This window comes from Mobula birostris, chromosome 6, assembly GCF_030028105.1.
Source record: "Mobula birostris isolate sMobBir1 chromosome 6, sMobBir1.hap1, whole genome shotgun sequence".
Lineage (NCBI taxonomy): Eukaryota > Metazoa > Chordata > Chondrichthyes > Myliobatiformes > Myliobatidae > Mobula > Mobula birostris.
In genome coordinates, this window is record NC_092375.1 from 94,644,238 (window position 1) to 94,661,476 (window position 17,239).

General features: G+C 44.3%; 1 protein-coding gene across 1 annotated transcript in view; it reads right to left on the reverse strand.

Moving 5' to 3' along the window:
- The window catches only part of phex (phosphate regulating endopeptidase homolog, X-linked), an 87,967-nt gene that overhangs the window by 20,480 nt on the left and 50,248 nt on the right, over positions 1 to 17,239 (reverse strand). Inside the window, exons 12-14 of the mRNA XM_072259725.1 lie at positions 7,811 to 7,865; positions 4,607 to 4,674; positions 305 to 435 (exon numbers count right to left, since the gene is read on the reverse strand). Coding sequence (XP_072115826.1) covers positions 305 to 435; positions 4,607 to 4,674; positions 7,811 to 7,865 — 254 coding nt within the window. The remainder of the gene's footprint in view (positions 1 to 304; positions 436 to 4,606; positions 4,675 to 7,810; positions 7,866 to 17,239) is intronic.

Sequence of the window (17,239 nt, forward strand, 5' to 3'; positions counted from 1 at the left end):
ATGCAGGGTTCCAAAACTTTTGCTTTGGACCCTTTTCCTTTTTTGTTATTTTGAAACTGTAAAAGAGGGAAATAAAAAAGTAATCTTGCTTAAAATATTAAAGAAATGTGTCATCTTTAACTTTATCCCTTTTGGAAATCAGGTCATCTTTTACTTTGCTTAGCTATTCACAGTAACAGAAATTTTTACCAGGGGTGCCCAAACTTTTGCATGCCACTGTATGCCAGTGATATTAAACCCAATTCTGATTCCGATATGGAGGCTGCACTCCCTTAAAAAACCCTCACTTCAACCATAACCCTACCTTCAGACCTGCTGAAATCCAGTAGTAGTTACTGTACTGCTTCACCATACAGTTGGCTTTGGCTTCAAAGTTTGAAATCGAGTCATTACTCCACCACTGATGCAAATTTCCATCTATGTCATATTTCCTACCTACAAATGAAACAAAACAACCCAAGAGTTGTACATAGTTATCAAAAGTGTACTGACACAAAAACTCAGAGGCAAATGAACTGTGAGGGGTATAGACTAGGCAATAATCCTGGTCAGGTGGAAGATCGTTTAGTGGGTGAGCACTTTACGATAGCCTTGGACAGAGAAAGGGAGAAAGGAGCAGACAGTATGGGAAAGTATTTGCTTGGGGGAGGTCAAATTATGACATAATTAGGCAGGAACTTGGGAGCATAATTTAGGAAAAGATGTACTTTTTGGGAATAGCAACAGAAATGTAGAAGTTGCCTCGGGAGCACTTGCTGTGGGTTCTGGAAACTTTGTCCCATTGAGGTAGGGAAAGGATGGTAGGGTGAAGGATGCATGATATTGCTGGCTACACCCCATTACTGGGGGATTTGAGACCGCAACAAAAGTGGTCAGGAGCAGGACAGGAAGCTTGGAAAAGTGCAGTTGCAGACCACTTTCCAGGTACGGACACCTCTGAAGTCTTTGCAAGCTGGGGTTTTCTGTAATAACTGCACCAATGTGTGGGCGAGTCTCGCCCCATCTCGCATGCTGTAGGGATCACGGTCAGGGTGGTCTGGCTGCTTCATCATTGCAGTTGGCCACAGCAGGGTTCTGCCACGTCTCCCAGTCTACTGCTCCGTGCTGCAGTCAGGAGGCCAGTGATCACCTTCAGTCACCGAGTTTGGGCCCAGTGCCCTGGGATTTGATAGTATTCACAGTGAATGTGTTTGGGCCCAGTGCCCTGGGATTTGATAGTATTCACAGTGAGTGTGTTTGGGCCCAGTGCCCTGGTATTTGACAGTATTCACAGTGAGTGTGTTCGGGCCCAATGCCCTGGGATTTGACAGTATTCACAGTGAGTGTGTTTGGGACCAGTGCCCTGGGATTTGATAGTATTCACAGTGAGTGTGTTTGGGCCCAGTGCCCTGGTATTTGACAGTATTCACAGTGAGTGTGTTTGGGCCCAGTGCCCTGGGATTTGACAGTATTCACAGTGAGTGTGTTTGGGCCAGTGCCCTGGGATTTGACAGTATTCACAGTGAGTGTGTTTGCGCCTAGTGCACTGGGATTTGACAGTATTCACAGTGAGCGTGTTTGGCCCAGTGCCCTGGGATTTGACAGTATTCACAGTGAGTGTGTTTGGGCCCAGTGCCCTGGGATTTGACAGTATTCACAGTGAGTGTGTTTGGCCCAGAGCCCTGGGATTTGACAGTATTCACAGTGAGTGTGTTTGGGGCCAATGCCCTGTGATTTGACAGTATTCACAGTGAGTGTGTTTGGCCCAGTGCCCTGGGATTTGACAGTACTCACAGTGAGTGTGTTTGGGGCCAGTGCCCTGGGATTTGACAGTATTCACAGTGAGTGTGGCATAAAGGGCTGACACCATTCTCTGATCACTGTGCCAATGTGCTGAATTTAGTCAGGTCCCTGTAGGTTATATTTGGTGCTACGTTCTGTCTTTGCACCACCCTAACACTGTTGCTTTTAGCCAGTTCTGAGAGTTGTTGAGAGGACCAGACCAGAGGAGCACAGGATGTTTCCCAATATTTCATAGAGCCATACAAATTGGCACCAGCCCCTCCAAACCTGTGCTTACCACCAGCAACCCATTTACTCAGATCTAATCTCCGACATTCCCATCAACTCCCCCAAATTCTACTGCTCGAGGGGTAACTTACATTGACCAATCACCTACAGACCCAGCCATCTTGGAGATGTGGAAGGAACCTGGAACACGTAAGGGAAACCGAGCTGGTTATGGGGAAAACGTGCACATCCCACATACCACAGGTCAGCAAGGGGCAAAATTGGCCCTCTTGAAGATCAGAGTGGTCGTCTATGCATGGAGTCAAATGAGGTGTGGAATATCCTAAGTGGGTTTTTGGTATTTACTCAAAGGCAGACACACAGCCCATATCATGGTTCATTTATTTTCTTTCTCAACCCCATTCTCCTGCGTTCCCTGTAACCATTGCTACCCCTACTAATCAAAAACCTATCAATTTCCACTTTAAATATACCCAACAACAAAAGGTGAGATGTTTAAGAACATGAGGGGGAACTGCTTTTCTCAGAGGGTGGTGAGAGTGTGGAATGACCTGCCATGGGGAGTGATGGATGCAGGTTTGATTTCAACATTTAAGAGAAATTTTTCAGGTACATGGATGGATGGGTTATGGAGAGCTGTGGTCGATGAGACTAGGCAGATTAATAGCTCAGCATGGGCTAGAGGAGGCAAAGGATTTGTTTCTGTGCTATGACGATGATTCCTGATGCCAGGATTAAACCCAGGTTTCTGGACATTGTGAAGCAATATTCCTTGCAGCTCTCCATGAATGTTAATGTTCAGATTATTAAAGGAACCTCTCGTATTGTAAAGGATAAACTCTTGATCTCCCAATTACCTTGTTGTAGACATTGTACCTGATGTGTCTGCCTATACTGCACTTTCTCTGTAACTGTAACACTAAATTCTGCATTCTGTTTTGTTTTTAACTAACTCAATGAACCTGTGTATGGCATGATCTATCAAAAGACAAAGGCATTTCACTGTATCTCTGTACATAGAGCCACACAGCACAAAAACAGGCCCTTTGGCCTAATTGCTCCATGACAACTAAGATTCCCATCTAAGCGAGTTCCATTTTCCTGCAGCTGGCCTATATCTCTCTAAATCCTTCCAATCGATGTACCCTCCAAGTTCCCTTTCAAATGTTATTATTTTTCTTGCCTCCACCACTTCCTCTGGCAGCTGGTTCCATTTCCTGATCACTGTCTAGTGAAAATGTTGCCCCTCAGGTTCTTACTAAATCTCTCCCTTCTCACCTTAAATCTGTGACCTCTAGTTCTCTAGTGTGACCACTAGTTCTCTATTGTGACCACTAGTTCCCTATTCTGCAATCCTGGGAAGCGGACAAAGTGCATTCACCCCATTATTGACCCTCAATTTTATATACCTCCATACAATCACCCCTCATTCTCCTAAGCTCCATAAGAGGTCTCAACGTGCTCAGCCTCTCTCCACAAGTCAGTTCCTCATGGCACATGACAATAGAAAACAAATCCCAGATACAACAACTAACACATCAGTCAAAAGTGTTTTTCTCACTGCAAGCCCAGTAATTCCCAGACTCCTCCATTTGCCAATTTGTGAATCAGCAACCCATACATTTCAGAAGGCTGCTAGGTTGATAAGAGATACGATATGCTTGCCTTCCTCACTAGGAACAGAGTATAGGACTCAGGGAGTCATGTCACAGCTGTATAAAGCTGTGGATAAGCCACACTTGCAGTGTTTTTGCACAGACAGTGGCAGGTCCATATAATGAACTGTCAGGGTGGTGGAGGTATAGATTAAGAGACTCTTAGCTGGGCACAGGAATGAAAGAAAAGATGAGGGCTATGTGTGAGGGAAGATTTTGAGTTAAAAGGTTAGCGCAACATGGTGGGTAGAAGAGTTTGCCCATTCAGCTCATCAGGTCTCCACCACTCAATCATGGTTCATTTATTTTCCTTGTCAGCCCTATTCTCCTGCATTCCCTGTAACCACTGATGCCCTTACTAATCAAGGACCTATCAATTTCCTCTTTAAGTATACCCAGTTTCTTGTCCTCCCCAGTTGTTTATGCCAGTGAATTTCACAGAATCACACCCTCTGGGAAAAGAAATTCCTCCTGTAGAATTCCTCAAATCATGCTGCCTTCATTTTCTTCCTTACTCTCAACACCTTTAAGCGAAGATCATGTCTGCATAATTTCATTGAAGCTTTTGAGGTAGCGGTTGGATTGGTGAATAAGGTTCACGCAGTCTACGTGCGAGTTTTAATCAGGGTGCAATTGGCAGACAGGTCAAAATACTTCTGTGCACGGGAGAGTGGCAAATTAGCTTCATGGCATAAAGCAAGGGGCAATGGTTGATGGTGACTGCTACACAGAGCCTGGCATTGAGTTCCTTGCTTCCTAGTGTAAAATAGCTTAGACATCAATGCAGAAACATATTAAAGATGTTTGCACATGGCACTGACCCTGTTTCAGACTGCAGAAAGATTGAGATGAGCAGAAAAGTGATGGTTTGTTTATTTTCTCAATCGTGCAGTGTCATCTGACAACTTTTAGTGACATTTTATCAGACCAGAGACACTTACCACGGCTATCAAAGGCATGTGAAAACTCATGTCCGATAATGGTACCGATTGCTCCATAACTGATAGACCTGCAATTGTAAGTAGTTCACCATGTGAAAGATCAAAGATGTTCCACTTCATAATACCAGACTTCTTAACCGTGTCAAGATGAACCCTGAATCTCTTCTGATCACACATCCCCTAAGTCATATTGTGGATTCTGCCCATCTGAAGCACAATGGACCTGGGTCTTCACTTAACGTTTCAGTGCTATTTTCTGCCTTTGGACCATTCTAACATGATTGTTTTCAGCCAGTTTTGAGTTCTTGGGGGGGAACCTGACCTGAGGTTGGATAGGTTCAATTTCATTTCCAACCAAAAACCACATGATGCTTCCCACCATTGCATGGGTCACGGAAACAGGTCCTTTGGCACCCCCTCCCCCCACCCCAGTCTGTGCTGACCACCAACAACCCCTTTATACAGATCCCACTCATTTTCCTCACAGTCCAATCAACTCTACCCCCCACCCCAGTCCGTGCTGACCACCAACAACCCCTTTACACAGATCCCATTCATTCTCCTCAAAGTCCAATCAACTCTACCCCCCACCCCAGTCTGTGCTGACCACCAACAACCCCTTTACACAGATCCCATTCATTCTCCTCACAGTCCAATCATTCCCCCCACCCCAGTCCGTGCTGACCACCAACAACCCCTTTACACAGATCCCATTCATTCTCCTCACAGTCCAATCATTCCCCCCACCCCAGTCCGTGCTGACCACCAACAACCCCTTTACACAGATCCCATTCATTCTCCTCACAGTGCAATCACCTCTAACCCCCACCCCAGTCCGTGCTGACCACCAACAACCCCTTTACACAGATCCCATTCATTCTCCTCACAGTCCAATCACCTCTAACCCCCACCCCAGTCCGTGCTGACCACCAACAACCCCTTTACACAGATCCCATTCATTCTCCTCACAGTCCAATCACCTCTACCCCCCACCCCAGTCCGTTCTGACCACCAACAACCGCTTTATACAGATCCCATTCATTCTCTTCACAGTCCAATCAACTCTACCCCACAACCACCTTCTATCAAGTGTTTCGAAGTAATATAAGGAGAAAGGTTGAAGTTGGGAAGACAACTAAGGGTTGGACATGAGGAATGTTGATGAACTCAGAGGAACTCAGTGTCTGAGAGTCAGACAGATGGAAAAGGCATGCTCGCCTTCATCCGTCAGGATACAGAAAATAAAAGTTGGGTTGCTTACAAAGCACTGGTGAGACTGCACTTGGAGTATTGCGTGCTCTTCTGGTTGCCTCCTTATAGGAAGGGTATTGTTGCACTGCAGAGTGCACGTAGATTCAACGAGATATTGCCTGGACTGGAAATGGGGAGAAACTGGACAGGCTGATTCAGAATCGGTGTTATTACCACTGATAAATGTCTTAAAATTTGTTGTTTTGTAGCAGCGGTACGTTGCAAAGCATAAAGATTGCAAGTTACAAAATAATTAAATAGTACAAAAGACAAATAGTGAGATGGTGTTTGTTTTCCCTGCAATGACAGCTAAATAATGATTATCAGAGGTATAGATAATCAAATCTTCTGCACATGGTAGGTTTATGAAAATTGAGAAAGCATGGGTTTAAGTGTGAGGAAGGAGCTTTAAATGGGATCTGATGGGTAGTTTCCTTCCCCCACACAGGTACTGGTTGATGTCTGGAAACTACTGCCAGTTGTGGTGGTGGAATCAGATTTGGCTACTACTAAGAGACATATAGACGGACACATAAATAAGCAAGACTTAGAAAGTTTCAGGCAAATGGGATGAGTATAGATGGGCAAAAGGTGTGTGTGGATCTGATAGCCAGAAGGCTCTGTACTTGTGCAGGGGCTCCCAAGCGAAGGTGCATGGACCTCTCGGATAATGGTAAGGGACCATGGCATAAAAGGTATGTACCATCCTATGATTCTGTGAGACTGACTTGATAAGATGCAACTTAATAGAGTTAAGAATGAAGGCCACAAAATAAAAGAAGCAGAGATAGAAAACTTGTGAAATGAGAGAGCTGCTCCTTAGACTGGATGTAACACTCCGGAGCAGTTTGGCAAAGGTGCACTGAATTTCTGAAAGTACACAAATCAATTGGTGCACCAAGAAATTATAAATGCCGCATTTTGGATGGGTTGAATACAAAGGGATGAGCAATTCTGAAGGGTCTAAGTGCAGAGGGAAGTGGGAGTACTTGTATAGATCAACACTGAATTCTGGAGGAGCTCAGTAGGTTGAGCAGTATCTATGGAGAGGGTTAAACAGTCGACGTTTCAGGCTGAGACTCTTCATCAAGACTTTACTTCTATAAAGTAAATGCAAATAGCAGGCCAGGAGGTGAAAGTGGTTAAAAAAGCAAAAGGGATTTTGAACTTAGATCACAGGAACAAGAAAGCCATGGTGAATCTCAGTAAACACCAGTTCAGCCACATGGTGTTCCTGGTCCCAGATGTCTCACTTTAGAGAAGATATGAAGGCTTTGGAGGGGGTGCAGCAGAGATTTACTGATACAATTCCAAGTGTGAGGAAGGGGCAGGAGTGTGTTACTTCTGAAACTGGAGATGCTGATGTTGTCGACCTCAGAGCAGGGAAGCTGTAAGAGACCTGACAGGTGACAAAGGGCATAGAAAAACCATTCCCATTGATAGAGGGGGACAAGAATCAGAGAACTCAGGGATATAGACCATGGAAACAGCCCATAGGCTTTGCCGTGACCTTCTATATCTTTCCTATTCGCAAGGTGCATGAAAGTGATTGTGAAAGAACCAAAAGTGATGCAAGGAAAAAGCCTTTGGGTCTCGATGCACAGGCAGGGTTAGTAGTGGAGGCACTACTGGTTCGATTGTAGCAGGAGCTGGAGAAGTATTTGAAAGGGAACAATGTGCAGAGCTGTGTTGATAAAGACTCAGGGAGGTGGCACAAGCTGGATATTCTTACATCAAAAGTATTCTTACATAGAGACAGTACAAACTCAATGGGCCAAAGAATTCTCTTCTGTGATAGTGTGAGATTCCAGGGGAGGTGTTAGGAGATGAAGATGGTGATCCAAGCAGCCATCAATACCTGGGTCTGGGGATGGGTTGTGGCAGTGAATGGTGTTTGGTTTGAAGGGAGAAGAGGAGTGAGTCAAAGCAATCAGAGGGACAAACGCTACTTACAAAGGATACTCTTCTCCCCAGAAAAATGGTTTTTGAAGCTCACCAGCTGGAAACTCTGCAAATGGGATGGAAACAGGTCAAATTCAGTAGAGACAGATTCAATCCACTTAGAACATGTGTGCTTCAGTCTAAGATCCCCTTGTGTTTTAAGAAGGCAACGATAATCCCGGTGCCGAAGAAGAGCAAGATGGCATGCCTGAATGATTATCGACCTGTGGCTCTGACATCAATTGCTATGAAGTGCTTCGAGCGATTGGTTATGGCACACATCAACCACAGCCTACCGGTCAACCTCAACGCTTTGCAATTGGCCTACCAGAGCAATAGGTCAACGACAGATGCCATCTCTCTGGCCCTACGTTCCTCCTTAGAACACCTGGAGAATAAAGACGCATACGTAAGGCTCCTTTTCATTGACTACAGCTCTGCCTTTAATACCATCGTTCCAAATAAACTCATTCCTAAGCTCCGGAACCTGGGCCTTAACACTCAGATCTACAGCTGGATCTTCAACTTCTGCACAGACAGGACCCAGGCTGTAAAAATAGGGGATAAGCTCTCCTCTACAATCACTCTGAGCACCGGTGCCCCATAAGACTGTGTATTCAGCCCCCTGCTGTACTCACTGTACACCCATGATTGTGTAGCCAAGTTTCCATCAAACTCAGTATATAAGTTTGCTGATGACACCACAATTGTAGGCCTTATCTTGGGTAATGATGAGTTTGAGTACAGAGAGGAAATTAAGAACCTGGTGGCATGGTGCAAAGACAATAACCTATCCCTCAACGTCAGCAAGACGAAGGAATTTGTTGTTGACTTCAGAAGGAGTAGCGGACTGCACGACCCCATTTACATCGGTGGTGCACAAGTGGAACAGGTCAAAAGTTTTAGGTTCCTCGGGGTCAATATCACAAATGACCTGACTTGGTCCAACCAAGCAGAATTCACTACCAAGAAGGCCCACCAGCACCTTTGCTTCCTGAGAAAACTAAAGAAATTTGGCCTGTCCCCTAAAACCCTCACTAATTTTTATAGATGCACCGTAGAAAGCATTCTTCTAGGGTGCATCACAGTCTGGTATGGAAGTTGTCCTGTCCAAGACCGGAAGAAGCTGCAGAAGATCGTGAACACGGCGCAGCACATCACACAAACCAATCTTCTGTCCTTGGACTCACTTTACACCGCACGCTGTCTGAGCAGTGCTGCCAGGATAATCAAGGACACAACCCACCCAGCCAACACAATTTCCGTCCCTCTTCCCTCCGGGAGAAGGCTCAGGAGCTCGAAGACTCGTACGGCCAGATTTGGGAACAGCTTCTTTCCAACTGTGATCAGACTGCTGAACGGATCCTGACCCGGATCTGGGCCGTACCCTCGAAATATCCGGACCTGCCTCTCGGTTTCTTTGCACTACCTTACTTTCCCTTTTCTATTTTCTATTTATGATTTATAATTTAAATTTTTAATATTTACTATCGATTTGTACTCCAGGGAGCACAAAGTGCAGAATCAAATATTGCTGTGATGATTGTACGCTGCAGTATCAATTGTTCGGCGACAATAAAGTATAAAGTATACATGTGGGAGGGTGGTTAAAGTAGCCTTTTCAGGGTCTCTGGCAAGGCTAACGTTTATTGCTCAACCCTCATGCTGTTATGAGTATGGGGGTGAACTGCCTGCTTCAAGTGCTGCCGTCCTGGTGAAGATCTGCAGATGGGCTTCCAGGATTTAGACCCAGAGATGATGGAAGAAAAGCAAAGCTAGGATGATACCCAGCTTGGGAGGGGAACGCATAGGTAAGACCAAAAGATACAAAGAATTAGTCCATGGCTGATCTAATTTTCCTCCCAGCCCTAATAGAAACAGAAATCTACAGCACATTACAGGCCCTTCGGCCCAGAATGTTGTGCCGACCATGTAACCTACCCTAGAAACTGCCTAGAATTTCCCTACCGCATAGCTCTCTATTTTTCTAAGCTCTATGTACCTATCTAAGAGTTTCTTAAAAGACCCTATGTATCTGCCTCTACCACCTTCGCTGGCAGTGCATTCTATGCACCCACCGCTCTCCACGTGAAAAACTTACCTCTGACATCCTCCTTGTACCAACTTCCGAGCACCTTAAAACTATGCCCCATCATGTTAGCCATTTCAGCCCTGGGAAAAAGCATCTGGCTATCCACATGATCAATGTCTCTTATCATCTTGTACACCTCTATCAAGTCAACCCTCATCCTCCATCACTCCAAGGAGAAAAGGCCAAGTTCACTCAACCTATTCTCATAAGGCATGCTCCCCAATCCAGGCAATGTCCTTGTAAATCTCCTCTGCACCCTTTCTATAGTGTCCACATCCTTCCTGTAGTGAGGTGACCAGAGATGAACATAGTCCTGCCAAGTGGGGTCTAACTAATTTTTTATATAGCATTAACATATTGCATTACCTCACAGCTCTTGAACTCAATCCCATGGTTGATGAAGACCAACACACCATACGCCTTCTTAACAATACTGTCAACCTGCTCAGCAGCTTTGAGTGTCCTGTGGACACGAAACCCAAGATCTCGCTCATTCTCCGCACTGCCAAGAGTCTTACCATTAATATTATATTCTGGCTTCAGATTTGACCTACCAAAATAAACCACTTCACACTTATCTGGGTTGAACTCCATCTGCCACTTCTCACCCCAGTTCTGCATCCTATCAGTGTCACACTGTAACCTCTGACAACCCTCCAGACTATCCACAACACCCTCAACTTTTGTGTCATCAGCAAACTTACTAACCAACCCTTCTACTTCTTCATCCAGGTCATTTATAAAAATCACAAACAGGAGGGGTCCCAGAACAAATCCCTGCGGAACACCACTGGACACTGTCCTCCAGGTAGAATACAAATCATTCACAACCATCCTTTGCCTTCTGTGGTCAAGCCAATTCAGGATCAACAACGCAAGATCTCCTTGGATCCCATGCCTTATTACTTTCCGAATGAACCTTGCATGGGGAACCTTATCAAATGTCTTACTGAAATCCATATACATACGATACATCCACTACTCTAACTTCATCAATGTGCTTTGTTTGTAAGGCATGACCTGCCCTAGACAAAGCTATGCTGACTATCTCTAATCAGATTATTATTATCAGAGCATTAATCCAAATGATCCTAAATCCTGCCTCTCAGGATCTTTCCCAACAACTTGCCCACCACTGAGGTCAGACTCACTGGTCTATAATTTCCTGGGTTATCTCTACTCTCTTTCTTGAATAAGGGAACAACATCTGCAACCCTCCAATCCTCAGGAACCTCCCTCATCCCCACTGATGATGCAAAGATCATCGCCAGAGGCTCAGCAATCTCCTCCCTCGCTTCCCACAGTGGCCTGGGGTACATCTCATCTGGTCCCGGCAACTTATCTAACTTAATACCTTTCAACAGCTCCAGCATATCCTCTTTCTTAATGTCAATATACTCAAGTGTTTCAGTCTGCTTTAAGTCATCCCCACAATTTCCAAGGTTCTTTCCACTGGTGAATACTGAAGCAAAGTATTAAGTATCTCCGCCACCACCTCAGACTCTGTGCACGTTCCCACTCTCACTCATAATTGGTCCTATTCTCACATGGCTCATCCTTCCCACCATACACCTTCACACCCTGACAAATCAAGAATGTATCAACCTTTGCTTTAAATATACATAAAGACTTGGCTTCCAAAACTGCCTGTGGCAAAGAATTGCACAGATTTGCCAGTCCTTGGCTAAAGAAATTCCTCCTCATCTCTGTTATAAAAGGACACCCCTCGATCCTGAGGCAATGTGCTCTGGTCTTAGATTCTCCCGCCATAGGGAACATCCTTTCCACATCTACTCTATCACAGCCTTTCACCATTTTAATAGGTTTCAATTAAGTTACCCCTCATTCTTCTGAATTCCAGTGAGTACAGGTCCAGAGCCATCAGATCCTCTCCATATGACAAGCCATTCAATCCTGCAATCATTTTCGCAAACCTCCTTTGAATCCTCTCCAGTTTCAGCACAGCCTTTCTAAGATGGGGCCCAAAACTGCTCACAATACTCCAAGTGAGGCCTCATCAGTGCTTTATAAAGCCTCAACATTATATCCTTGCTTTTATTTTCTAGTCTTCTTGAAATGAATGCTAAAATTGCATTTGCCTTCCTCACCACAGACTCAACCTGCAAATAAGCCTTTAGGGAATCCTGCACAAGAACTCCCAAGCCCCTTTGCGTCTCAACTTTTTGTATTTTCTCTCCATTTAGAAAGTAGTCAACCCTTTCATTTCTTCTAACGAAGCGTATGACCATACACTTCACAACATTGTATTCTATCTACCACTTCTTTGCCCATTCTCCTCATCTGTCCAAGTCCCTCGACTTCCTCAAAACTATCTGCCCCTCTACCTATCTTTATATTATATTCAACAAAGCCATCAATTCCATCATCCAAATCATTGACAAATACTGTAAAAAGAATCAGTCCCAGTACAGACCCCTGTGGAACACCACTAGTGGCCAGCAGCCTTTATTCCTGCTCTTTGCCTCTTGCCAAACAACCACTACTTTATCCATGTTAGAATCTTTCCTGTAATACCATAGGCTTGTAGCTTGTTAAACAGCCTTGAGTGTGGCACCCTGCCATAGGCCTTCTGAAAATCCATGTACACAACATCAGCTGATTCTCCTTTGTCCATCCTGCTTGATATTTCTTTAAGGAATTCCAACAGATTTGAGCAAACCATGCCACCCAATAACCGGTTTTATCACATGCCTCCAAGTATCCTGAGATTTCATCCTTAATAATTGCCTCCAAACATCTTCCCAATCACTGACATCGGACTAAATGGCCTGTAATTTCCTTTCTTCTACGTCTCTCCCTTCTTGAAAAGTGGAGTGATATTTCCAATTTTCCTGTTTTCTAGAACTATTCCAGAATCTAGTCATCATTACTGATGCCCCCACAATCTCCTCAGCCACCTCCTTCATAACCCCGGGGCGTTCACCATCTGGTCCAGGTGACTTATCTACCTCCAGACCTTTCAGTTTCCCGAGAACCTTCCCTCTAGTAATGGCAACTTCACACACTTCATGACCCCTGTCTCCTGGAACTTCCACCATACTGCTAGTGTCTTCCACAGTGAAGACTGATACAAACTACTTAGTCCATCTGCCATTTCCTTGTACCTCATTCCTATCTCTCCAGCAATACTTTCCAGCGGTCTGATATCCACTCTCTCCTCTCTTTTACTCTTTATGTATCTGAAGAACTTTTTTGTATCTTTAATGTTATTGGCTAGCTTATTTTCATATTCCATCTTTACTTTCTGAATGACTTTTTTTTAGTTACCTTCTGTTGGTACTTAAAAGCTTCCCAATCCTCTAACTCCCCATTATTTTTTGGTCTCTTATATGCCCTCTCTTTGGCTTTGATTTCCCTTGTTAATCATGATTGTGTCATCTTGCCTTTAGAATACTTCTTCCTATTTGGTGTATATATCCTGTGCCTTCCAAATTGTTTCCAGAAATTCCAGCCATTGCTGCTCTGCCATCATCCCTGTCAGTGTTCTTTTCCAGTCAATTCTGGACAACTCCTCTCTCATGCCTCTGTAATTCCCTTCACTCCATGGTAATACTGATACATCTGACTTTAACTTCTCAAATTTCAGGGTGAATTTGATCATTTTCTGATCACTCGTCCCCAAGGTTTCTTTTACCTCAAGCTCTCTAATTAATTCTGGTTCATTGCACAACCCCTAATCCAGTACAGCTGATCTGCTAGTGGGCTCAGCCACAACTGCTCTAAAAAAAAATCTGGTAGACATTCTAGAAAATCCTCCTCTTGGAATCCAGCACCAACCTAATTTTCCCATTCTACCTACATATTGAAATCCCCCACAACTATTGTAACTCTGCCCTTTTGGCATGCATTTTCTATCTCCTATTGTAATTTGTAGACACATCCTTACTACTGTATGGAGGTCTGTATACAATTCACATCAGAGTCTTTCTACCCTTGCAGTTCCTTAGCTCTATCCGCAATGATTCACCTTCTGATCCCATGTCACCTCTTTCTAATGATTTGATTTCAGTTTTTACCCACAGAGCAACACCACCCCCTCTGCCTTTCTGCCTGTCCTTTTGATACAATGTGTATCCTTAGACATTAAGCTTCCAGTTATAATCTTATTTCAGCCAAGATACAGTGATACCTATAATATTATACCAACCAATCTGTAATTGTGCTACAAGTTCATCGACCTTATTCCGTATACTGCGTGCATTCAAATACAACATCTTTAGTCTTGTGTTCACCCTTTGCGATTTTGTCTGCCTTTTACGTTGCAGCTCATCCTGTTGACTGCAATTTTGTCCTTTCATCAGCCTCTCCGTGCGAGGAGTCTCACTACACCTTGCCTCTGGTTGTAAACCAACTTCCTCATCTTCAGAACTATCACTCCGGTTCCCATTTCCCTGTGTACTTAGTTTAAACCCTCCCAAACAACTCTAGCCAACATTCCCACAAGGACATTGGACCTCTCTGGTTCAGGTGTAACCCATCCCTTTTGTAGAGGTCGTACCTTCCCCAGTAAAGATCCCAATGATCCGTCAATCTGAACCCCAGCCCCATGCACCACACATTTACCTGCCAAATTATCCTATTCTTACTCTCACTGGCATGTGGCACAGGCAGCAATCCAGAGATTACTACCCTGGAGGTCCTGTTTCTCAGCTTTCTGCCTAACTCCCTAAAATCTCTCTTCAGGACCTCCTCACCTTGCCCGCCTATGTCATTGGTGCCAATATGTACTAAGACTTCTGGCAGCTCACCCTCACCCTTGAGAATGCCTTGGACCTGATCTAAGACATCCCTGACCCTAGCACCAGGGAGGCAACGTGCCACCCGGTTGTCTGTCATGCTCACAGAATCTTGTCTCTATTCCTCTGACTAAAGAATCTCATATAAACACTACAGTGCTCTTCACCCCTCTGCTTTTCTAAGCCACGGTATCAGAGAGCCAGAGACCTGTTTACTGTGGCTCCCCCAGATAGGTTGACCCCTCCATACTATCTAAAGCTGTGTATTTATTACTGGGGGGAATGGCCACAGGCACACTCTGCACTGGCTCTGCCCTTCCCCTCCATCTCCTGACAGTTACCCATCTCCTGCAATCCAGATGTGACTGTAGCTCCTGTCTGTCACCTCCCCATTCTCCTGTATGAGTCGAAGATCATCGAGCTGTAGCTCTAGTTCCTTAATCCATTCTCTCGGGAGCTGTAACTCAGTGCTGCTGGTGCAGATGTGTTTATCTGGGGGGTGCGACTCTCCAGTCTGATTCGATGTTTGCATTAATGAGCAGATGTGCCTAATAAAGTGCTACTAAGTGTAAGTCACCATGTACTATCCCGAGATTCATTTTCTTGTGGGCATTCACAGTAGATACAAAATCAGAATCAATGAAACACTACTGAAACCAAGACAAATAACCTATGTGCAAAAGACAACAAATAGTGCAAATACAAAAAGAAAAACAAAATAATGATAATAAATACATACATAATAACTAATATTGAGAAAATGGGTTTGAGTCCTTGAAAGTGAGTCCATAGGTTATGGAATCAGTTCAGGGTTGGGGTTAGTTATCCACTCTGGTTTAGGAGCCTGATGTTATATTAACAATAACTTAGAAAGCAGCCTGTCAGATACAATATAGCTTTATTATATAACAAAGACGAGTGGGAAGCCAGAGGATTGGGAAACTTTTAAGGAGCAACAGGAGGTAACTAAAAAGACAATACATGGAGAAAAAATCAGGTACGAAGGTAAACTAGCCAAGAATATAAAGGAGGATAGTAAAAGCTTCTTTAGGTATGTGAAAAGGAAAAAAATAGTTAAGACCAAAATTGGGCCCTTGAAGACAGAAACGAGTGAATTTATTATGGGGAACAAGGAAATGGCAGACGAGTTGAACAGGTACTTTGGATCTGTCTTCACTAGGGAAGACACAAACAATCTCCCAGATATAATAGTGGCCAAAGGACCTAGGGTAATGGATGAACTGAAGGAAATTTATATTCGGCAGGAAATGGTGTTGGATAGACTGTTGGGTCTGAAGGCTGATAAGTCCCTGGGACCTGATGGTCTGCATCCCAGGGTACTTAAGGAGGTGGCTTTAGAAATCGTGGACGCATTGGTAATCATTTTCCAATGTTCTATAGATTCAGAATCAGTTCCTGTGGATTGGAGGGTGGCTAATGTTGTCCCTCTCTTCAAGAAGGGAGGAAGAGAGAAAACAGGGAATTATAGACCGGTTAGCCTGACGTCAGTGGTGGAAAAGATGCTGGAGTCAATTATAAAAGATGAAATTACGACACATCTAGATAGCAGTAACAGTATCGGCCTGAGTCAGCATGGATTTACGAAGGGGAAATCGTGCTTGACTAATCTTCTGGAATTTTTTGAGGATGTAACTATGAAAATGGAAAAGGGAGAGCCAGTGGATGTAGTGTACCTGGACTTTCAGAAAGCCTTTGATAAAGTCCCACATAGGAGATTAGTGGGCAAAATTATTGCACATGGTATTGGGGGCAGAGTACTGACATGGATTGAAATTTGGCTGGCTGACAGAAAACAAAGAGTAGCGATTAATGGCTCCCTTTCGGAATGGCAGGCGGTGACCACTGGGGTACCACAGGATTCAGTGCTGGGACCGCAGCTGTTTACAATATATATTAATGATTTAGGTGAGGGAATTAAAAGTAACATTAGCAAATTTGCCGATGACACAAAGCTGAGTGGCAGTGTGAAATGTGAGGAGGATGTTATGAGAATGCAGGGTGACTTGGACAGGCTGGGTGAGTGGGCAGATGCATGGCAGATACAGTTTAATGTGGATAAATGTAAGGTTATCCACTTTGGTGGTAAGAACAGGAAGGCAGATTATTATCTAAATTGAGTCAAGTTAGGAAAAGGAGAAGTACAACGAGATCTAGGAGTTCTTGTACATCAGTCACTGAGAGCAAGCATGCAAGTACAGCAGGCAGTGAAGAAAGCTAATGGCATGCTGGCCTTCACAACAAGGGGAATTGAGTATAAGAGCAGAGAGGTCCTTCTTCAGCTGTACAGGGCCTTGGTGAGACTACACCTGGAGTACTGTCTGCAGTTTTGGTCTCCAAATTTGAGGAAGGACATTCTTGCTATTGAGGGAGTGCAGCGTAGGTTCACGAGGTTAATTCCCGGGATGGCGGGACTGTCATATGTTGAAAGATTGGAGCGACTGGGCTTGTATACTCTGGAATTTAGAAGGCTGAGAAGGGATCTTATTGAAACATATAAGATTATTAAGGGATTGGACACACTGGAGGCAAGAAGCATGTTCCCGATGTTGGGGGAGTCCAGAACCAGAGGCC